Raw genomic sequence first — 21,581 nt, 5'->3', positions numbered from 1 at the left:
ATCTGCCCTAAGCTATGTTTCCCCCTGATTCTCCACAATCTTTTCATTTATCATTCATATATATAGTTTTTAAAATATTTTATTGATTTGTTTTTTTAGAGAGAGAGGAAGGGAGAGGGACAGAGAGAGAAAAACACTGATGCCCCCTACCGGGGATCCAGTCCACAACCCGGACATGTGCCCCGACCAGGAATCAAACCGGCAACCTTTTGGTGCACAGTATGATGCCCAACCAACTGAGCCACACAGGCCAGACCTCATTTGTCCCTCCTTGACACATCAGATTTCACAGAGCACTTCTTCTAAGTCTCTCCTCCTCTCTCCAAGTCCCTGATTTTATCACAGCCCCTTTGTGTTTCACAAAGACTTAACTCCTATTGAGCCACCCAAGGGATGCTCCCTCAGCCGCTGTCCTTTACCCTTGAAACCTTTCATTTCAGCCTCTCCGCACCTAGTCTGGGCTCTGATGAAATGGAGCCCCGCTTCCTTGTTTGTGCTTTAATTCTCTCCTTCCTCTACCACCTGCACCTCCAGCACAGCAAATGCTGCCCCAAAGTGGGTCTCCCCAGACTGAATATTTTCTTACAGTTATGGCTGTGCACTGGGGATTCATTCTGAATTGCAGAAACCCTCACAGAATGCTGGCCTAAGGCAGAATGGGGAGCCCAGTAGAGCTCTCCTTCTCAGGGCTAAGGACCCTACCGTCCAGAGAGCTGTTGGGAGAAGATGATGTCTGGAGCTGAACATAGCCAGAATACGAATTTCCACTTATATTGTCCATGGGGATAGGGGTTGGAGGGACAAGACCACTGCATTAGTTTCAAGCAACCCTGCTGCATTCTTTTATCTTCCCACCTACCGCTTGCACTTCAGCAGCTTTCATAACAATTTCCTTGAGTTTTGTTAAGCCTGAGGGCAAAAATGATCACCTGAAACATAAAAGCTGCAATTTAGCAATTTGGAAGCACTGATGTAGAATTAGAATGCCGGCAGTGACTGCTGGAGGGAAAGGCAAGGCTGCTGGGAGACAAATGAATTCTTTCATACCCCTTTCACGTGGTTGTTGTTTTCCCCTGCTCACGTGCTCGAAAGAGCTGTGACAGCCATGTGCAAGTTGAGTTCCTGGAAAGAGGTGAAGATGCTGAGAATCCTGAGAGTAGTTTAGAACCAATTCCATAGAGGTCACATCTATTGAAAAGGTCGTATTGGGTGTTACTACAGCTTTCCTCTTTCCCTCCTGTTCAGGTGATTAAATTAAGGATATTGGTGTTTTTCATTTCATTATTTGCAAAGACTTAAATCCTAGTGATAATAAAGCAGAAATTAATAGAGAACAAGGTTATATTTGCAATAAGTTTACAAACACTCCAGGAGAAACATTCATCTACGTGGAAATAAGTAATTTCTGCCCCCTTATCATAATGGCATAATTTATGAGATTTTTTTCTACGTTAACAAAGGGGTTTATTCTGAACTCCGAAGTTCAGAACCTAAAAGAGGAATTATTTGCACATGAGCTGGGCCGTCTGTGGTGGTTATTGAATTTCTGGCAAATGACTATGCCTATGCGACACAAAGAAATGTGTATTAATATAGGCTGGCTTTCTTCATGTAGTCATTTGCCATGAGAAGACTCTTCTTTGCATTGCTCCGTTTTTCACATGCCCTACACTAGGCTACAGCTTTGGTACAGTAACTCTGTGAAATATCATATTTTGTTTAAAAAAATAGGAAAAAAAAAAGAGAAATGCTGAAAATGAAAGAAAGTAGGAAATCCAGTTAAGGACTGTGTGATACTCAGTTTTGGGGGCTGAATGGATAGACAGTCAGGGAGCCTGTAAAAGGTGTTACTGTTGTGCTGCCTCCGGGTGCCTTCATCATTGGTGTCCTTCTGATGCCCCCTCCGTGGCAAAACGTGACCCTACTAAACCCGGAGCACCTGCGGCCCTGTCTCTTCTCCCCCCCGGCAAGGCCATCCCTCTATTGAATTGGCCTCATTAACCATATCTTTTCTTTCCATTTCCTCAAACAGCCTCAAAACTAACCTGATGTAATTTCAGGATCCTGGTCTCGGGAATTAAATGAATATATTCATACATGTAACACATATATTAGATAACATCAACAAAAAATGCCTTAAAGGTTACAAATGTGTTTTCCCTGCTGAGCGTGTGGAAGGATGTGGCGTGAAGGAAAGGGTGCGTCAGGCTGGCTGGCTTCATTGGTTCTGCCACTCTCGGCTCTGTGGCTCTGGTCATCGAACTTGACCACTTTGGACGGTCATTTGATCGGCGTCAGGGACCCTTAGAAGATTCAAGGAGACCAAAGTCACTCCATTTCCTGGCACAAAATAGGCACTTGATAATGGTAACTATCCTTAGGTGGGCAGTTCGATTATACTTGCGTTTTGAAGACAATGGCTCAATGAAAATATAACTCTAATTGCAATCTAATTGTGGAATGATTTCCAGGTTTGGTAGCAGGCTGGTGGGTCAGCTGTTCAGAGGCATGGATCATTTGGTGCCTCCAAATGCACTCACCTTTGTCATCTTCTCATGAGACTTGGCCCTGGCCCTCGCCCTAGCGTACATTCTAGAAATAACCTGCCATTTTGAATAAATTTTTTAAGAGATAGAGAAAAGAGGGAAGATAAAATAGAAGTTGTGGTGGGCAGGCATCTCTTCAGTGCTCATATCAGGCAAAGATATCTACACACAGTGACGTGTCCCCTTACATGGCGCAGGGTCCTGGTAGGGTTCTCCCCTAGAGCCTCCAGGAAAGAAGGCTGCCCTCCAACACCATGGCTTTAGCTCAGTGGGAATCTGGGTCAGACTAACCTGCAGAAAGGAAGGTGATAAATGCATGTTTTTCCAAGGCTCTAAGGGTATGGCGATTTCTTACTGCGGAAACAGAAAATTAATTCAGAAACTTAAAAATGATGTGCTGAGGGTGAAAAGAAACACAAGATGACTTCAGAAATTCTAGAGCAGTGATGGCGAACCTATGACACGCATGTCAGAGGTGACACGCGAACTCATTTTTTTGGTTGATTTTTCTTTGTTAAATGGCATTTACAGTGGGGCCTTGACTTACAAGTGTCCCAACTAACGAGTTTTTTGAGATACCAGCTGTCTCTCGGCTGATTTTTTGCATTGAGTTGATAGAGTAATTTGAGTTAACGAGCTCCTTAATGAGCTCCTTAACAAACTCGGTCTCGGAACGAATTAAACTTGTAAGTCAAGGCCCCACTGTAAATATATAAAATAAATATCAAAAATATAAGTCTTTGTTTTACTATGGTTGCAAATATCAAAAAATGTCTCTATGTGACACGGCACCAGAGTTAAGTTAGGGTTTTTCAAAATGCTGACACGCCGAGCTCAAAAGGTTCACCATCATTGTTCTAGAGCAACCTAAAAAGTCTTATTCCTGATACGTAGACATGAGAATCATCTTTCCTCAGAAGTATGAGCAGAAGTGGACAAGTGGCATGCCCACCTCCCTGAGTGCTACCCTTTGGCATTTTGTTGCACAAGCATCACAAGCCACCATGACCGAAACGGCTGGAAGGGGCAGCTTAAACCAAGCATCCGTGGCGGCGGCAGCTGTGGGAGCAGCAGTCAGAGTCCTGGAAACAGAGTGGCTTGCTGGGAAGTGTTTGCACGTGGTCACAAGAGCCCAGCCTTATTATTAGGGTGAAGTAGGGCAGAAAAACTCAGGGTGAGGGCAGAGCTCCCCCAGCGTGAGCAGTGGGAGAGAGAGTAGCATGCCCAGGCCTGATGCCAGCAGTGGTGACGAGAGCCAGGTGGGGGAGGCCAGGCCGCTGACAGTCAGATGTCCCCGCGGCCAGCTCTGCAGCCAGAGGCCTGAGGCCAGAGGAGGATGGGCAGGTGGGAGCTGAGAGCAGTGACCCTGGAAAGCTGGCGGGGAGTGGGAGGGAAGGATGGCGCTCTCTCTGGCCTCTGCTTTGGAAGAGTGCAGGCCCACAGCTGTGACAGCCACAGTGGTGCCAGCTTCATAGCAAAGACAGAAACCCCTCATTGAACGACAAGGGCAGCTTTCAACACGGGGTGGAAGAACGAATAGGAGCAAAGCAGGTTCCATAAAATCTGTTGGGAGATGTGATTTTTTTAAAAACACCAGTCAGCACAATCCTTGGAGGTTGGTCTTTGAGGTTTAACAGGCGTGGCATGCTGAACAAACGTTTGCCAATTTGTTCTTTGTGCCCCCAGAGCTTTGTGTCCATATGGCAGAAGCATGGGGAAGGTGGGCACAGGTCTGGAACGGCCCATCTCGGCCCTTGGTGCTTGGTCCAGAGCCCTAGACCAGACGTGGAGTGTGGGTTCCTCTCCGGGGAGCAGTACAGTCAGACCAAAACAGACCCCCCCGGAGTGCCAGGCTGGCCGCGGTTTCATTCACTGCCCTTTGCCCTCCAACTCTGGGTGGTATTACTGGTGGTTTGCCCACAGGAGCTGCCTCCACCTGCTCAGGTCCTGGCGCTGTCCCCAGGCTCCCTGGCAGCACTGAATGCGGCTGATTCAGGGCTCTGTGTTTCCGTCAAGAATAAAGAGTGTGCAGACGGATCTCATCCAGACAATACCGAGAAAGAAGCAAGGCACAACAAACAGCCTGGCTTTAACCTCCTCCAACCTTCTCTTGCAGACGAGATTTTAATGAGTTATGTGAGATTTAACCTTCATCATCGGCGTCTTCCTTTCTCTCCTGATAAGATTTCTAATAAGAAAGGGAAAGGAGTGGTAGGAGAGATGTGAGAGGGAAAACAAGACCCAGACATAGAAGGAAGCTAAAAGCCAGATACCCAGAGGCAGGACGTTCAGCTCTTGAGAAACTGGAAGCTAAGACAAGCGTCTCCAAGGGAGAGGAGGCAGCACAATTCAGAGCAGTGATGCTGATGCGAGACAGGGGGCAATTCCTGGCAGGGGGACGGTGGTCAGGGGATAAGTGTGAGCACACAGTGTGGAGGACAGAGCCAGGGCCCCGGCACCTCACAAGGTTTCTGGCATCAAGTCACTGCCCTGCGCTCAGGCAAAGTGGTCATGTTCTTAAGTACGGGCTTCATGAATCTCAGGGTAAGCAGCTCTGTCGCCTGGGGCTCTCATGGGCACGCAGGGAAACTGGCCGGGGCTGGGAAGGACCCGGAGGGGGAGGAAGAACAAGGGTGGCAGTGGAGCCCTAGCTGGTTTGGCTCAGTGGATAGAGCATCAGGCTGCGGACTGAAGGGTCCTGCGTTCGATTCCAGTCAAGGGCACATGCCCGGGTTGTGGGCTTCATCCCCAGTGTGGGGCGTGCAGGAGGCAGCCGATGAATGATTCTCTCTCTTCATTGATGTTTCTATCTCTCTCTCTCCCACTCCCTTTCTCTTTGAAATCAAGAAAAATATATTGAAATTAAAAAAAAAGAGTGGCGGTGGAGGCGGATGCGGTCTAACCCAGGCAGAAATGCAGAGAGACGTTCTGGGTTAGGGGACCAGAGTGTTGGAGCTGTGGGGCTCCTCCCACGGGCCTTGCTCTGTCAGCCCCTAATGGGGGAAGAGCCTATCATCTCAGAGCCTGGGAGAGAGGGAGCGCGCTGGGTGTAGGCCAGAAGGGCTCCCTTTGTCCGTACAGCCTTTTAAAACAGCTTGGATTTATTGTGGCTCTTAAGTGGCCCAGGCTAATGGCTCGACATGGATAATGTCTTGGTTTAATTGGTTATTGTGAAAGCTGCTTGTTTCTACTGTGGAATCTCTTGTCCCTGCCTTCCGTGCAATCCCTCATAGGTGCCCTGAATCAATACAGCCCTCCACCAAGGCCTGTGCTGGGTGGCCACTGCGCTGGGGACGCAGCCAGCTCACTGGATCGCTCAGGCGCCCATGGGAACCAAGCTCTGACACACAGGGCCTGCTCCTGGTGACATTGTTCCGGGGCTTCTAGTGTGTGTTACTGTGAAGGGACGGGCTAGCAACACCTCTATTGATAACTAACCCCTGAGAGAGTCTTTTAAGAGTTAAGTTAGAGGGTGCAAATGGAGCTGACAAATCGGAAAGTGACCTCTCCTACAGAAGCAGAGCGAGCAGGTCAGAGCAACAGGTAGAGTCACCCAGAGCCAAGCAAGGCGCTGAGGTGGGGTGCTGCCAGGAGGGAGGACAACCTTGGCCAAGGAAGGTGGCATTGATATTTCTGAGAATAAAGAGCTGAGAGCAGCCGTGGGCAAACTACGACCCGCGGGCCGAATCCGGCCCATTTGAAATGAATAAAACTAAAAAAAAAAAAGACGGTACCCTTTTACGTAATGATGTTTACTTTGAATTTATATTAGTTCACACAAACACCCCATCCATGCTTTTGTTCCGGCCCCCCGGTCCAGTTTAAGAACCCATTGTGGCCCTCGAGTCAAAAAGTTTGCCCACCCCTGGCCTAGATGATCCTGATTCCTATTACCGCATTTCTTTCCAAGGTCATGAGATTTTTCTTAAGTCTTCCTAAATCTTTTGACCTTAAATATATTTTGTTCCGATTCTCCTTTAAGGAGTATGGGATATCCTAATGGTTGGGCACTCTATGCTGGGGTTACATATTTATCTGTCAGTCTCCCGACCATGATCCCTGAATGGCTTGAGGCAGGGACGCACCGGGACTTACTTGTCTGTGTGCCCCAGAGCCTAGCATGGTTCCTGGCAGAGCATGAGGCTTCATTGAAGTTGAATGAACGTGCCCAGGAAGATTAAGGAAAGGAAAGCACTGAACTGTGACGCTGTATCTTACTGATTCAGACAACTGTTATTTTAATGTTCTCTTACTTATCTGTGTCATATGTGTAATAACCAAAATTTCATGCAGAAGGAATTTCAGAAATCAAGCTTTTTGAAATACAAGTTACAGTATTTTAAGTGGGATCGGCTATAAAATATCTGAAATTATAATACTTAAACCATAACAATATGGAGTAAAAGCCTGATTAGCCCATCAAGGGGGCTTGCTTCTTCTGTCTTCCGACTCAAACATATATGGGATTTGCTGTCTGTGGCAAGTCATCTCCAACTCATGTATGGTTTTAGGTTATTTTAGTTGTTAAGGAGTTGTTCTATTTATTAATTATAATATCTTTAATTTCCACTTTAATATATTTAATTTGTGCTTTAGTTATCATCTTTTCCTTTATTTTGTTGTTTCCTTGAGGTTGAACATCCTGAGTGTGATGTACCAGTTGTTACTTTTTAGGGGGAAAAAAACAACACATACACACATACACACACACACACACACACACACACACACACACACACACACACACATATTTAATTTCAGTTTCGTAGGAATCCTTTTAACTGAGTCATTTACACCTGGGCTGATTTCTCCCAAAGGTATGAGTGAAAGAACAGCTGACTAAGCCAGCAATCTCCAAAATGGAGTTTGCACACCCCAGAGGGAAAAACAGCATGAATTATCTGTGTTTGCCTTTCTTTGTGCTTTTATTATATACTAGAGGCCTGATGCACGAAATTTGTGCAAAGGCCTCGGCCCTCGCAGTCCCGGCTTTGTCTGGAAGGTCATCTGGAAGGATGTCTGGAAGGTCATTTGACTGTCCAGTCTAATTAGCATATTATGCTTTTATTAGTATAGATTAACATGTTGATGCTAATATAGGTATATGATTTATAAATAAACAACGCTCAAAAAATGAATGCTCAGGATTTTGGGCTGATAGGCATAGGCAATCACATATGTTTAGAGACCTCTGCTCTGAGCATGGATGCTCTAAGCATGATGGTCAGTCTATCGTTCACCGGGGTTCACATCCAATTGAAGGGGAGAAAAGGCAGGTTCCTCCAGCTCTGGGCAGTAGTATAGTGTCATTCCTGGTTGGTGGAGAGATGGAGAGCTTAGGAATATGGAAAGTGTGTGTTTTCTGGTCTCATCTAAAGTGGCACTTTCTTTATAGCATAGGGAATATAGTCAACACTAGTTTAATAACTATGTATGGTGCCAGGAAGGTACTAGACTTATGGGGGGAGGGAGAATCCCTTTGTAAATTATACGAATGTCTAGCCACTATGCTGTACACCTGAAACTAATATAATATTCAATATCAACTGTCATTTTTTTAAAAAGAAGTAACTACAAAAATTAAATTAAAAAATGTAATAAAATGGCACTTTACTTGGGACTTTCTCTCTAAAAAGGACTCAAGCTGGCCCAGTCCTTTTCTATGCTAAGAACTCTTTACCATGACTGGAGGTCAATGCCAAAGCCAAGGACTGAGTCTTGGGCTGATGCCAACCCAGACTTTGTGCTTAAAACGTGGCATTAGATTTCTTGACTTCAAGGTCATGGCCAATAGGCAATTTAGGGTGTTTTTGGGTTTTTTTTTTTTCGATTGTCCTCCCTGCCAAGAAAACTGACAATGCTCTCTATATCCTCTGCAATCTATGTTGATTGTAGGAATGGAGTGTGGATTATACATTGTTGGGTACAATTACCTCCCGGAATACAATGCATCTTTTTTCAGACATCCCAGGGAGATAATTTGGACATAATGAAGATCTATAGTAATCAGATAATTACTATCGATTGCTCTTTAGACGTCTTGATGAGGTAATTAGGGTCTACTGGAAAGAAGCTAGAACTGATTGATTGGCATGACTATAATCTCAAAGATTTCTAATTATGTTTCTTTTCTTTTAATGGCTTATAAACAAACATCATTTTAGCTTTAGAATTTGTCAGGTGCCAGGTTCACTGGGAACATCAGCTTTCTCTATTATGCTAACTAGACACTGAGCATGAACATGATCAACATAAGCTCATTATAGTTGGCTGCTGAAGCAAAAGAAACTGCAATTAACCCTCCCTTTTCTTATGCGTCTTCATTTCCACATGGCCAGCTTCTTATCCGGAATGGAGTGTGAAGTGCTGTAGGAGGAGGTCCAAGAGGAGCATGTGGTTCTGGGCTGGGCGGATCTGTGCAGCTACTGGGGTCCCTCAGAGCCTGCCTAGCTGCAGGCACAGCAGAGCCAGGCACCATGACACAACATATGTGTCCGGGTGGCAACTGACTGGTTGGGGGCTGGCTGACTGCTCAGGCTCCTGTCACAAGTAATAGCTACTCATCAGCCAGAGAAGTTGAATAACCTCAGCGTCAATACTCTCAAGCAGCTGGACCATGCTGGTCTTTCCGTCAATGTGCTATTGCCTCATCTCTTCCATCAGACACTAATTAGGGGAGTTCCAGTCTGAGACCATTTCAGACCCAGTCTGAAATCCTACGCTGTAGAGGATCTTTCAGCAGCTTGCCTTGTTCAGAATAGTGGCCTGGCTCAGAGAGGATGGATGCTGAGAACCGCTAAAGAAGCAGCTTAAAATGAGCTGTCTACGTCTAAATCAATGATGTTGGTGAGCCCTGCACTTACTGGACTGCAGTCTGGTTCCATAGTCACAATTCTCCTCTGTGACCCATGTGTGCTTGGTTTCCTGGTAGGGGCCCAATACATGTGTGTGAAACGGCCTCTGTTATTGAACCCCATGTTTTCTATTGAAATCTCACCAAAGAAAAAAAATTACATTTTTCTAAATTCCGTTGTTTTCTTGAACTCCTATTTAAAAAAAAAAAAAAAAAAAGGTTGCAAGGTACCTCATATTTGTGTCACTAAAACTTTTAAAGCATGAGGGGTGCACAGCGAGCACAGGGTTGCTGCAGACAGCAAAGGAGACCCAGGGTATTTTGTTCATTGATCACCTGTGGTTTGATGCTGTTCGGATAATTGCAGCTGTAGTGGAAATGCCCCATTAACTCCCATTAACCAGCTTGAGGGATGTAAGTACATATAGAATTTGTCTTCGTTTTACATCTGCATAGTATAAGTAAAGCTATATAGCATTTTTTATCAGCCACAGTTACTGAGATGTTCTTTTTAAAAGTTAAGCTAAGTAATTGTTTGTTCAATTATGATACTGAGAAACCTTTCTAATCTACATCAGTATATTTTCCTCTAATAAGACATAGTGAACACAATTCATTTTTTTTGATAACTTGAAATCCTGCAATGGATTATTTTAAACAAAATATTACTATTTTATTTCTGTAGGTATGGAAACTACAAAAGATTGAAAAAAATTCCCCAAACATTCCAAATTTTTGTTCATGAGCTGGTTTTACCAAGTCCAAGACTCGGGTTTGTTTGCTGGTTACTTGCCCCTTTCCCTAAAAGTTCATTGAAAATCTACTTATCTATTTATATTTCCACCTATTTTTTCTTTTTCTGTTCTTTTTTTTTTCCATTTGAGGTTCTTATGGTTATTTTCCTGTATGTGAATAGCAGTCCGCTTGTTCATCGGGAAGTGCACTCTGTAATGAATTTGCCCCCCACAGTGTGATTGCTGAGGCGGAGTTGATGGTCAGTAGGATCCAGTCACATACACACTGGCAGGGGCTTCAGCTGAAGGGCCTCCAGGCTGCAGCAGTGGAGGTCACATATTGCCCAAGATAGCAGGGTGGCGGGAAGGCGCAAGGAGGAAACACTCATTGGAGGAGAGAGCTGATGAAAGTGACACAATTCAGTAACTTGCTTTCATTTGGGCCTTGTCATTGCAGGAAGTTTTGCAGCTTGAGAGACAGATGGGAGGACAGCTCCTAGAAGAACCAAAGGCTCTTCATTTCAAAGGCAGCACCCACAACCTGCGCCTGTCCATTCACGACGTCGCCCATTCCCTCTGGAAGAGCAAATTGCTGGCTAAGTATCAGGTAAGGTGCCTAAGATGAGCTAAAGGCTTGGAGCCAACTCCATGAAGGAGGACTGCACTTATTAGACATAACATATTCCCTTTCCTGGCGTAAATCAGACATATATCAGCACTTGTTTTCCAAAATAATTTAGGATCATTTGAGATTTTTGAAAAATACTCTAGACATATTTGAAGGAATGCCTTTTTCTTAATTCTCCTTCAAATAATTGAACTATCATTGTTTTAGTGCTAGCAAATAAGACTTCCAAGTCCCTCATGACATTCTCAGAGTAAATGTTTACATTGGCTTGATTTTAAAAACTCTTGAAGGCATTCATAAGAGAAACAGAAGAACACTGTTATCCCTCATGACACAATTAGGCTTTGGCCTTGCTAGGAGAGTCCCTTTACTTTGAAAACTTAGAAGAGACCCCAGTTTTGAAACTGAAATAGAATGTAAAATAAAACCTGGGCCCTGGCCAGTGTGGTTCAGTTGGTTGGGCACCATCCCCTGCACCAAGCGGTTGCTGGTTCGATTCCTGGTCAGGTCACATGCTCAGGTTGCAGGCTAGATCCCCAGTAGGGGGCGTGCAGGAGGCAGCCGATCAATGTTCTGCTCTCACATCAATGTTTCTCTTTCTCTCTCCCTCTCCTATCCTCCCTCTCTAAACATAAATAAAAATACTTTAAAACAATAAATAAAACCTAGTCAGGATTGTAGTAAATATTAGCATACTGACCCCAAGCCCCATTGTATGTTCCTGTGGAAAAAGCATAGGGACTCTTCAGGAGTTTGCCCCTCCTCCTCCATCGTCGGAGCTACCAGGAGACTCTGTGGCAGGATCTCTAGCCTCATTTCCAGTCCCGGAGATGCAGACACACCTCAATAAGCTGCGAAGACTGGTCTACATGCATGTAAATTCCATCCCATGCCAGCACTGCAACTGGACTGGTTGTGATTTCCTGGTATAAGTCAATGAATATACTAGAAAGAACGAAGGGGAGATTGTCCACTCCATTCATATTCTCATATGTCTAACACTCACACGTACATGGTGGGAGACAAATGGATAGCAGTCTTGCGCTTTTATGGGGGTGAATGCCAGAGTCTTCTTTATCACTCAGCACTTGATTGAGAGATCTGGCTTTTAACTTTCTCATTAAATCTCTTCCTTTACTTTCTTCTTCTCCCTAATTTGCAACTGCCATAAAAGTCCACAAGTCTTCCCCTTTTATGAATAATTCCTTTGTGTAATCATAAGGGGAAATCGTACGTTTATAATAATGATTATCTGATATTAGTTCAACTAAGGCTGGCTGAATGCCTACGCTCAGCCAGAGACACTCATGCACTTTGGTTTACCTATCTAACGCCAGCTGGTGTTTGACTTAGGTATTCTTTTGCTTACTCTTTCGCAGATGAGGAGACTGAGGCATGGAAAGGTTAAGTAACTTGCCCCAAATTTCCAAGTAGGTGAGGGGAGTGTGTCCCTATTTGTACTTCATTCTCTGCCTTTAGCCACCTGTCCAACCATTTTTTACGTATCAACCTTTTCTTTCCTTTATTGAAACAGATTTTAGGATGGGCTCTGTAAGGGGGTCTAGACTTGTGAAAATGCATGCACAGTGGAGCCCCAGTTAGAGGCTTAGTGCTTTTAGGCCAAGGGCTTTTCTGCGGCAGCTAACCAAGTCTACAGTTTCCAACGACAGTACACATTGCTTTCCCTCTGTCCTGTGCAGAGGGAGGATATGGGCATGAAAGGGACCTGGATCAGCCCATGGTCCCTTAGAGCTTCTTTGCTTTTCTGCAGAACACCACAGCAGGGCTTCCTTTTAATGAGCAACGACTGGAGTGTGCAGGTTTTATTTAATCCATTTACAATGGCTTTTTTTTTTTTTTTTTTTTTTTTTTTGTAAATGAGAGACAAGTGGCAGACTGTTTGGTATAGAGATTGTGGAGGCTGACTCCCTGGGTTCAAGTCTCAATTCTGCCACATACTAGCTGTGGGGCTTTGGCTGCAAATTTAACATCTCTGGGCCTCAGCGTTTTCATTTGAAAAGCAGTTTGGGATGGATTTATAGATAGGTAGGCCTGTTGTGATTAAATGAGATAATATGTGTAATGCTGAGAAGAGTACTTGGCAACCCAGTGTCTGATAATTCACTTTTGGTATTAGTCACTCATTTGTGGTTAACATGTTGGTATCCTTTAGGAAATTCCTTTTTACCACATCTGGAGTGGGTCTCAAAGAAACCTCCACTGCACATTCACTCTGGAAAGATTCAGCCTGAACACGGTGGAGCTGGTTTGCAAACTGTGTGTGCGACAGGTGGAAGGAGAAGGGCAGATCTTCCAGCTCAACTGCACCGTCTCAGAGGTAAGAAGCTCTGAAATCCGGGGACAGAATAAACTGTGGGGAGGAGAGACAATGTGGAGTACAAAGGTATCTTGATACAGGCCACATAGGAAGTCCTTAAAAGCTTTCTATAGGTCCTATTTGTTAATAACATGATATTTTAATGAACACAGAGAGCTAGATACATCCTATATAATAAAAGGCTAATATGCAAATCGACCAAACGGTGGAACAACTGTTCACTATGACGTGCACTGACCACCAGGGGACAGATGCTCAACACAGGAGCTGCCCCCTGGTGGTCAGTGCACTCCTATAGGGGTGCGCCACTCAACCAGAAGCTGGGTTCAAGTGCAGAGGCAGGAGAGGCCCCTACCACTGCAGCAGTGCTAAGCTGTCTGTCGGACATCCCCCAAGGGCTCCTGGACTGTGAGAGGGTGCAGTCTGGGCCAAGCACATGAATTTCATGCACCGGGCCTCTACTAAAGGAATAACATAGGGAATCCTTTTTGAAAAACAAATCTTACTTTTATGACATAAATTGAAGGGTCATGTTCTAATGTTCTACAGCAGACCTGAGTCCCAGATATAAGGTTAATGTAAGTAATGTGCACATGAAGTAACTTTCCCCAAAGCATTTCTTGATGTGCTACATCCCCACCTCGGCCACCTCTCTTCCCTGCCCCCTTCTATCCTTAGGGAGCTCGCCTACCTTTTTGGAATCATGTGCTGCCTACTAAGGTGGATGAAGAGAAACTGGCCTCTGCCCCCACCCCTCCTTTTTCCTTCTCTTTCCTTTTCCTCCTTGTTGAAAGGAAATATCTCTGGGAAACATCATTCTCCAAATATAAGGAGATATGCCAGAGACAGGGGTGGGTGTGGGCAAAATGGGTGAGGGGGTCAAAAGGTGCAAATTTCCAGTTATAGCAAATAAGGCATGAGAAGGTCATGCACAGCATGGTGACTGCGTTAACAATAAGGTATTGTATCTTTGAAAGTTGATAAGAGGGTAGATCTTAAAGGTCCTCATCACAAGAAAAAAATAACTATATATAAGAATGGATGTTAACTAGGCTTACTGTGGTGATCATTGCACAATCTACACACATGTTGAATTATATACATAATACTAGAGGCCCGGTGCACAAATTTGTGGGGTCGCTTGGTCTGGCCTGTGGGATCGGGCCAAAACCGGCTCTCCAACATCCCCCAATGGGTTCCGGATTGCAAGAGGGTGCCAGCCAGGCCGAGGGCCCCCCCTCCCCTCCCCCCTCCCCCCCCCTCAGTGCACGATCGGGGCAGGAAAGAGACACAGGAGGTTGGCCAGCCAGGGAGGGACCTCAGGAGGGCTCCAGGGTATGTCCGGCCCATCTCGCTCAGTCCGGATTGGCTGGACCCCAGCAGCAAACTAACCTACCAGTTGGAGCCTCTGCCCCCTGGTGGTCAGTGCCCATCATAGCAAGCAGTTGAGCGGCCTTAGCATATTATTAGCATATTACACTTTGATTGGTTGAACAGCTGACTGGTCGAGCAGACACTTGGCATATTAGGCTTTTATTATATAGGATAAGGTTCTATGTCAATTATACCTCAATAAAGATAATTAAGAAAACAAAGAAAAGATGTCCCCTTCCCTGGGGTAGGATAAGTGTTCCATAAATAAAAGTAAAATCTGCGGATTTCCCCCTAGTTGCCTCCCTTTGCCTTTCTCTGCTGTGATCCTCACTCAGTTCAGTTGGTCACTTTCCTAAGTCCCCACTACAGGGACAGCAACACAGGCTGCTACGTGTAAGCAAGCGCTCTGTATGGAAAGAGGGTGCCAGGAAGGGATCGGGTCCCCTGGTCCCCAGGGTTGTGGTTTGCCAGTGGACACCCTGCTGGGAACAAAGGACGCAGAATAAGCAGAGTGATCAGAAGCAGCTCGCCCAGGGCCTGGAGGGGCTCCGTGCTGCATACTGAGCCTCCGAGCCTGGGATCATCGTATTTTAACACTACAGCGGACAGCGTGTGATTTAAAAGACGGCTTCTCCCTGGCTGTCTCCGGCGCAGTGAGGAATGAAATGTCAGGCGGTGCAGCAAGCCTCGCTCTGCACGTTGTATTTACAGACCGTCTTCCTCTGCCAGCCAGGGCGGGGAGCGTCAGCCTCCAGGACGCTCCATCCCTCTTCCCACAGCCTGCCCTGCGGTCATCATTTCCTCCTGGAGTTTCAGGAGACTTCTGACTCATAAACAACTTTAGTCACAGACCCTGTGACATTCATCAGGAAGGAGCTGGGTGTCAGGGTGCCATGGCAACCGCAGGGCCCTCCCCGCAGCCGGTCTCCCCGCGCACAGCACCACCCCTGCTGGCTCTGGAGGGTGTGTTCGCTTTCCGGGCCCAGCAGGTCTGCAAAGTTCAATAACCACCCAGGCCGGCGACAACAAAGGCTGCGGGATTTTGGAGGGGGCAAGGAGGGCTGCCCCTTTGATGCTTGCTTTCTGTCCAGCGGGAAGGCTGGCTGTGTGATGAAAAGGTGGATCAGATGCGCAGAGAATGAGAGCGAGCCAGGGAGGGCCCTTCCCCGCTAGGTCCGCCGCCCCCGCCCTCGGAGGGAAGAGACAGTCCTGCACAGTGTGCTCACCACGTAGGGACTTCCTTGTCAACGTGGAGGAAAAGAGGATTTCTTGGGCAACGTGGTGGCAGTCAGCTCAGAGAGGCCAGCCCCCAGTCCTCTAGAAGGCCTGTGCCAGCCTGGAATCAGAGGGAGGGGCAGAAATGACCGCAGTCAGATGACTTTGGGGATTAAAGGGCTCGGTGCTGCTCTTATTTCTGGGTCACTGAGTCCCACTGTTGTTAGCATTTGAATGCGGTGCAGGCGGCCCACCGAGGGGGGTGGGAGGAGTGTGGGGCTGGGTCCTGAGGTTGGGGAGTGAGCCTCAGCTCTGAGCCCGGGCTCCTCATCAAAAGCTCCGACAAGGGGTGCACTGTGACGGACAAACCATAACCAAACAGAGGAAGGCTCCATTTGTGAGGTCTTTCTTCTCACGGGGCTCCTTCCTAGGGTCACCCGCAAGCTGGCAGGTGGACAGGGTCTCAGTGGCCATGTCCTGCCTCCCAAGCATGAGCTGACTTGCCAGGAATGTGCTGCTCCGCCTCCCCCTCCCTCCCCCCACCCCGCCCCCAGCCACCCACCTCTCCAGGGTCCCCCCAGCAGTCACATATAACAAGACATGGCCCTTGGCCTCTGCAGTCAGGCTGAGAACCCCTGCCCGCCAGGGAGGCCAGGCTGTGCTTGACATAGACCATGGTGATGTCAGGAGCCTGCAATTGTTCCTCTCCAAGTGCTTTGGCCAGACATTCCTTAACTGGAAACCAAGCCTGTAGTCTTGCAGACATGAAATTTAAGAATGAAAATGTCTGCCGGCTGGTGTGGCTCAGTGCTTGAACCAGAAGATCACTGTTGATTCCTTGTCAGGGAACATGCCTGGGTTGCAGGCTCCATTCCCAGCTGGGGGGCTAGGTACCCAGTAGGGGGCATGCAAGAGGCAGCTGATAAATGATTCTCTCATCATTGATGTTTCTACCTCTCCCTCTCCTTTCCTCTCTGACAAGAGAAATATATTTTTTTTAAAAAGAAGAATGAATATGCTAAGTGAAATAAGCCAGTCAGAGAAAGATAAATACCACATGATCTTACTCATTTGTGGATTATAGAGAACAACATAGACTGATGAAAAGGGACAGACTCAAAGACTGAGAAACAGCAATCAGGCTATCAATCCCCAGAAGGAAAGTAGGGGAGGGCGGGGGTAAGGGGAAGAGATCAACCGAAGGACTTGTATACATGTATATAAGCCAAACCAATGGACATGGACAACAGGGGGATGGTAGCATGAGTGTGTGTGGGGGGGAGGTTGGGGGGGAGGTTGAGGACACATTTGTAATACCTTAACTAATAATAAAAAAAAAAAAAGAAGAAGAAGAAGAATGAAAATGTTTGAAAAGTATGGGCATAAGTGAATGTCAAAATGTAAATGAGAAAAGTTTTTGTGTGGTTTTGTTAGAGGGATGGAGGAGTAATAACAGGGAAGCTACCCATCACCACTAAGAGAGAAACATGCCTTCTTCAAGCCTTCCATTCAGTTTTAGCTATAGAGGAAGATCTTATAGCCCCTGTTAACTATTAATACACAACACTTTTGTGTACACAGAGAATAAATAATATTTAAAATGTCTAAAGTAACATCACTCTGCTATAGCCCTCCCATCTATTGGCCTCTTCTGTTTTCTGCACTCTGTTCAAAGCGACCATTGGAAAGCCTGGGTTTCCTAGTGGACTTTAGGAAGAGTCAGAATATGGGAGTGGAAAGTTGAATCTGCTGCGGACTGGGTGCTGAAAATGTGTGTCATCACTCATAGCAGCTGTTTGGTTAATGGTGAGAAACCATATGCTTAACTAAGGGACTCACAACATCAAAGACAGATGGTACCCATATCACAAACGATTATTGTAATAAGCATTCTGTGAGTGTAAACTCCGCCTTTACCTGGAAGTGAAGGAAGAGCTAATAGGAACTGAAATTACTAGATGAAATTTAAATGGAACCGTAGAGGTGTATTTTTCTTTTACCGCCAAGGCTGTTGTCAGCCATCTGATAAAAGAGACAAGACATTATGCCCTGTTGAGCTTGTTTCATCCACACAGAAATAAACAGGCACAGTAGCCCGGATAGAGACTCAGGCTGGAAGGTCCAGGTGAAGTGGGGATGGTTCTCTACTCACTAAGGAAAGGCTGACAACATGGAGAGGTGAGCAGGCCTTCCTGAGAGCCACGCCTTCCTGGCCCTGGCCTTTGCCCTCAGGATGTAGCAGTGAGAAGAGCCATGCTCTTAGTCACATTTAGTTGGAAGGAAGCTCCACACACCACTCTGGGGTGGGCTTCTGCCAGAAACTGGCTTCAGACCCCTTCGTTACTAGGACAAATATTTTCTTCCATTTCAGCAAATACGAACTCAGTAGCTCCCATGTGCCGAGTATCACAGAAGTTCTGAGGATGACAAAAATACTCTCATCTCCAAGAAATTTGAGCAATCAAAGGAAGTAATATATAAATACAGCCAGCATGCATAGGCAGACTCCGAGGGCTGCAGAAGGGCTGGGGGAAGTGCTGTAGGTCTCCGGGTTGATGGGCGAATTTGCTCAGGGGAGGCTCAGGGGACATGGTTTTGGTCCAGACTTTAAGGGGTTTGCCTGGCGGAGATTATCTTAAAAGAGGTGCTAGGGACGGTGAGTGATCCAATCTGAGTAAAGTTTGAGTCACATCAAGGCAACCTGAGAAAGACTAGGGTCAGTGTCAGGTGGTGGGAGCACCTGGGCATGGGGCCCTTCCATCATGTCAGGCCTAGCTCTGCACTTTCCAGGCATCACCTCTGGGACCTCATACCAGCTGACCAGGTAGATGGTGCTGATACCCCTAATGGCCTGATTAAAAGTTGGGGCTCCGTGTGGCAGGAGTGTCATGTAGTACTTCTCAATGAGGGGGTGGAGAAGCATCAGCTTGGCACTTCCGGAAGATCAGTGTGGCAGACAGGGATGGGGTGCAGGTAAGCAGGAGGAAGCTCCTGAGACCAACAGCAAGAAGAGTCTTTGGAGATAGCGCTGTGCAAAGCAGACCCCTCCCTGCAAGAACTGAGCCTCCAGGGAGGCACAGTCAGGGTGTGGTTGTATTTGAGGGACATGGTGGGTTTCCTCCTGGACGCTGGTGTTATTGTCCACACAAGAAGCAAGCAGGAACTCCATGTGGCGGATGGCTGTAAGCTGTGGAAATACCATGTGCTGTCTCTGCACCTTCCCCTCCCCAACCCGGACATACATCAGACATACATCATTTTATGCCTAATGTAAGTTTGGGCACTTGGATTCGGACATCCCCACCATAAAGCCATCGATAAACGCCAAGCGCTCTCAGATAGCGCTTCTGGTTCCCTTTGTCAGAGCGCTGTGTCCTTGCAGACAGGAGCCCTCTCTCCTCACAGTCCCTTGGGAGGAGCTCCGTGCCAGAGGAAGGGAAAGAATTGTGGGTCATGTTTTCATTCAGGGATTCCAACTCCCATTGTTGCTTCTGTGTTTCCTACCAGTCTTTTAAAATCCTGGCATGTGCTGCTGGAGTTAACACAAAGGAGCAAATGAAATCCTGAGAGTCTCCATTTGCCAAGGTTTGGGTTTTGAAGCCAAACACTGTGATGGCAGCCAACACCACTGTATTACCACGCACAAAAAAATGTGTTTAGCTCTAATGTGCATATGCACCCTGTGCAGTGGGATTACACAAGCTTAGCAGTGACTACTGGCTGCTGATCCTGGAATGCAGGTTGCACTGTCAGTCAACACTGGGACCCAGACAGCAGCCAGCCCCGTGCACGGGAGCAGCAAGGTATGGGGGCTCTGGGCAGTGGCGGCACTGACCCCGGCGCCGAGCCCTGCAAGACACCGGGGTCTCCTTGATGGTTGGAGCTGTGTGTGTCTCGTCTATCCTCCAGCAACTCATTATGTACCCCAAGGAGCTACCTGCTTTAGAAAAAAAGAGAGAGGTGACATTTAAAGTAGATTAAGGAGATTTTCTTCCGTTATTGCTTTAATCGTTCCCAGGCAACATTTGCTTTTGCTTTTCCAACCGGCAGCAGATCAGAAAATGATTAGAGTTTCTCCTACAGATGAAATTCGGACTTTTGCATTTGTGCTGTTTTATGAGCTGAAACTATTTTAAAAGCCCATGTATGGTTCTCTCTACTAAAATTAGATTTAAACAAAATAAGGGTGCACGGCCATTGGAAGATGCCATTAGCAGCTTGCCCTATAGCAGTATATTGCGTTCACCATTTTCTTCAAAAAATGAGTCTTAATTTGGTATCATTTAGAGAAGAGCTGTGTTCCATTTCATTCAACAGAAGCAGCCAGAGCCGTCTCCTGCGGAGGTTAGAGCGAGAAGTTACTGGGACATTTGCCTGGGGCTTCCCCCTCAGGGCCAGGCAGTCTCTTGAAGCTCTGAACTTGTGGCCTTCTGATCTCAGATCTGTTCAAGATCTGTTCACTCATACATAATCCCAGGCCATGCAAAGTCAGCCCAACATGTACCTTTCCTCCCAGCCAGCTCGCAGATAGCTAATCATAACCCCCAGGCAGGAAGCCATTCTTACTAGGAAGAACAGTGGCCCCCATCCTCTTGTTATTGCTCAAAAAGGCATTATGGTGACTGGGACTGCTTTTGTCTCCGGAAATAATGCTGTGTTGTTCCTGTGCCTGAACTACAGGAACCTACTGGCATCGACTTGCCTCTGCTGGACCCAGCGAGCACCATCACCACCCTGACAGGCCCCAGTGCATTCAGCATCCCTCCCCCGATCCGGCAGAAGCTCTGCAGCAGCCTGGATGCCCCCCAGACAAGAGGTCACGACTGGAGGATGCTGGCACACAAGCTAAGCCTGGACAGGTGGGTATGGCCAGAGCCAGGACTGGTTTCTGTTAGACATAAGGCTCCAGGCTGGCAACGGTTAGACATGGGGCGGCGTTCTTTTTTACCCCTCCATACGTCTATTTACTTTCATTCTGCAAACAGGCATTATGCCCCTTCTCTGTATCGTGCACTATGGGTTTGCAAACACATTGCTGAGAGACATTCTGGGCTTATCTGACATTTATAAGTGTCAGCTTTTGTGATTCACTCTGCAAAGCAGATAGGCTGAATCCCCCTAAGTAATATATCCACTCACTAAAGTAGTTATTGTTCTCCGTCTCCTGTAGAGCAGGACCTCCAGCCGCATGAGTCACTAATATGCAAAACGCAGCATTGACATTCAGTTACAGGGAGACCTCAGAGGCCTGGTCCTTGTAAAACGTTGCCATCGCTACCAAGCGGGAGACAGGGCATGACCTGTCAAAGATGGTCAGAGCCTTTTCTGGAGAGAAAACCTAAGTCTCTTGATTTTCTGTTTAGGATGTGACCCATACACATGTTGTCTCTTAAATTATCTTACTCAGAGTTGAGGTTAACAAAGTTAAACATTACATTTCCTGTCTGGGGCTGATCTAATTAAGTATGGGCTAGTAGTTGTTTAGGATGGGTCACTGTAAAACACAGTTTCTCTCTCAAGCGGGACCTAGAGACTTAACAGGCAAATGGAGAGACAGAAGAGGTTGTAAAAAGTAAAGAGAAAATTGCCCGGCTGGTGTAGCTAAGTGGCTGAGTGTCAACCTATGAATCAGGAGGTCACGGTTCGATGCCTGAATTGTGGGCTCAATCCCATCGTGCAGGAGGCAGCCTGGCCAATCCATGATTCTCTCTCATCAATGATGTTTCTCTCTCTCTCTCCCTCCTTCCCTCCCTCCCTCCCTCCCTCCCTCCCTCCCTCCTTCCCTCCCTCCCTCCCTCCCTCCTTCCCTCCCTCCCTCCCTCCCTTCCTTCCCTCCCTCCCTCCCTCCCTCCCTCCCTCCTTCCCTCCCTTCCTCCCTCCCTCCTTCCCTCCC

General features: G+C 46.8%; 1 protein-coding gene across 2 annotated transcripts in view; it reads left to right on the top strand.

Moving 5' to 3' along the window:
- UNC5C (unc-5 netrin receptor C) overlaps positions 1–21,581 on the top strand; it is a 372,686-nt gene that overhangs the window by 344,201 nt on the left and 6,904 nt on the right. For both annotated transcript variants that reach the window (XM_036340067.1, XM_036340076.1), the window contains 3 exons: positions 10,591–10,740; positions 12,935–13,099; positions 20,369–20,547. In XM_036340067.1, the coding sequence (XP_036195960.1) occupies positions 10,591–10,740; positions 12,935–13,099; positions 20,369–20,547 (494 nt within the window). The remainder of the gene's footprint in view (positions 1–10,590; positions 10,741–12,934; positions 13,100–20,368; positions 20,548–21,581) is intronic.

This window comes from Myotis myotis, unplaced genomic scaffold, assembly GCF_014108235.1.
Source record: "Myotis myotis isolate mMyoMyo1 unplaced genomic scaffold, mMyoMyo1.p scaffold_m19_p_1, whole genome shotgun sequence".
Taxonomy (NCBI): domain Eukaryota; kingdom Metazoa; phylum Chordata; class Mammalia; order Chiroptera; family Vespertilionidae; genus Myotis; species Myotis myotis.
This window is presented reverse-complemented; position numbering and strand designations above follow the sequence as displayed.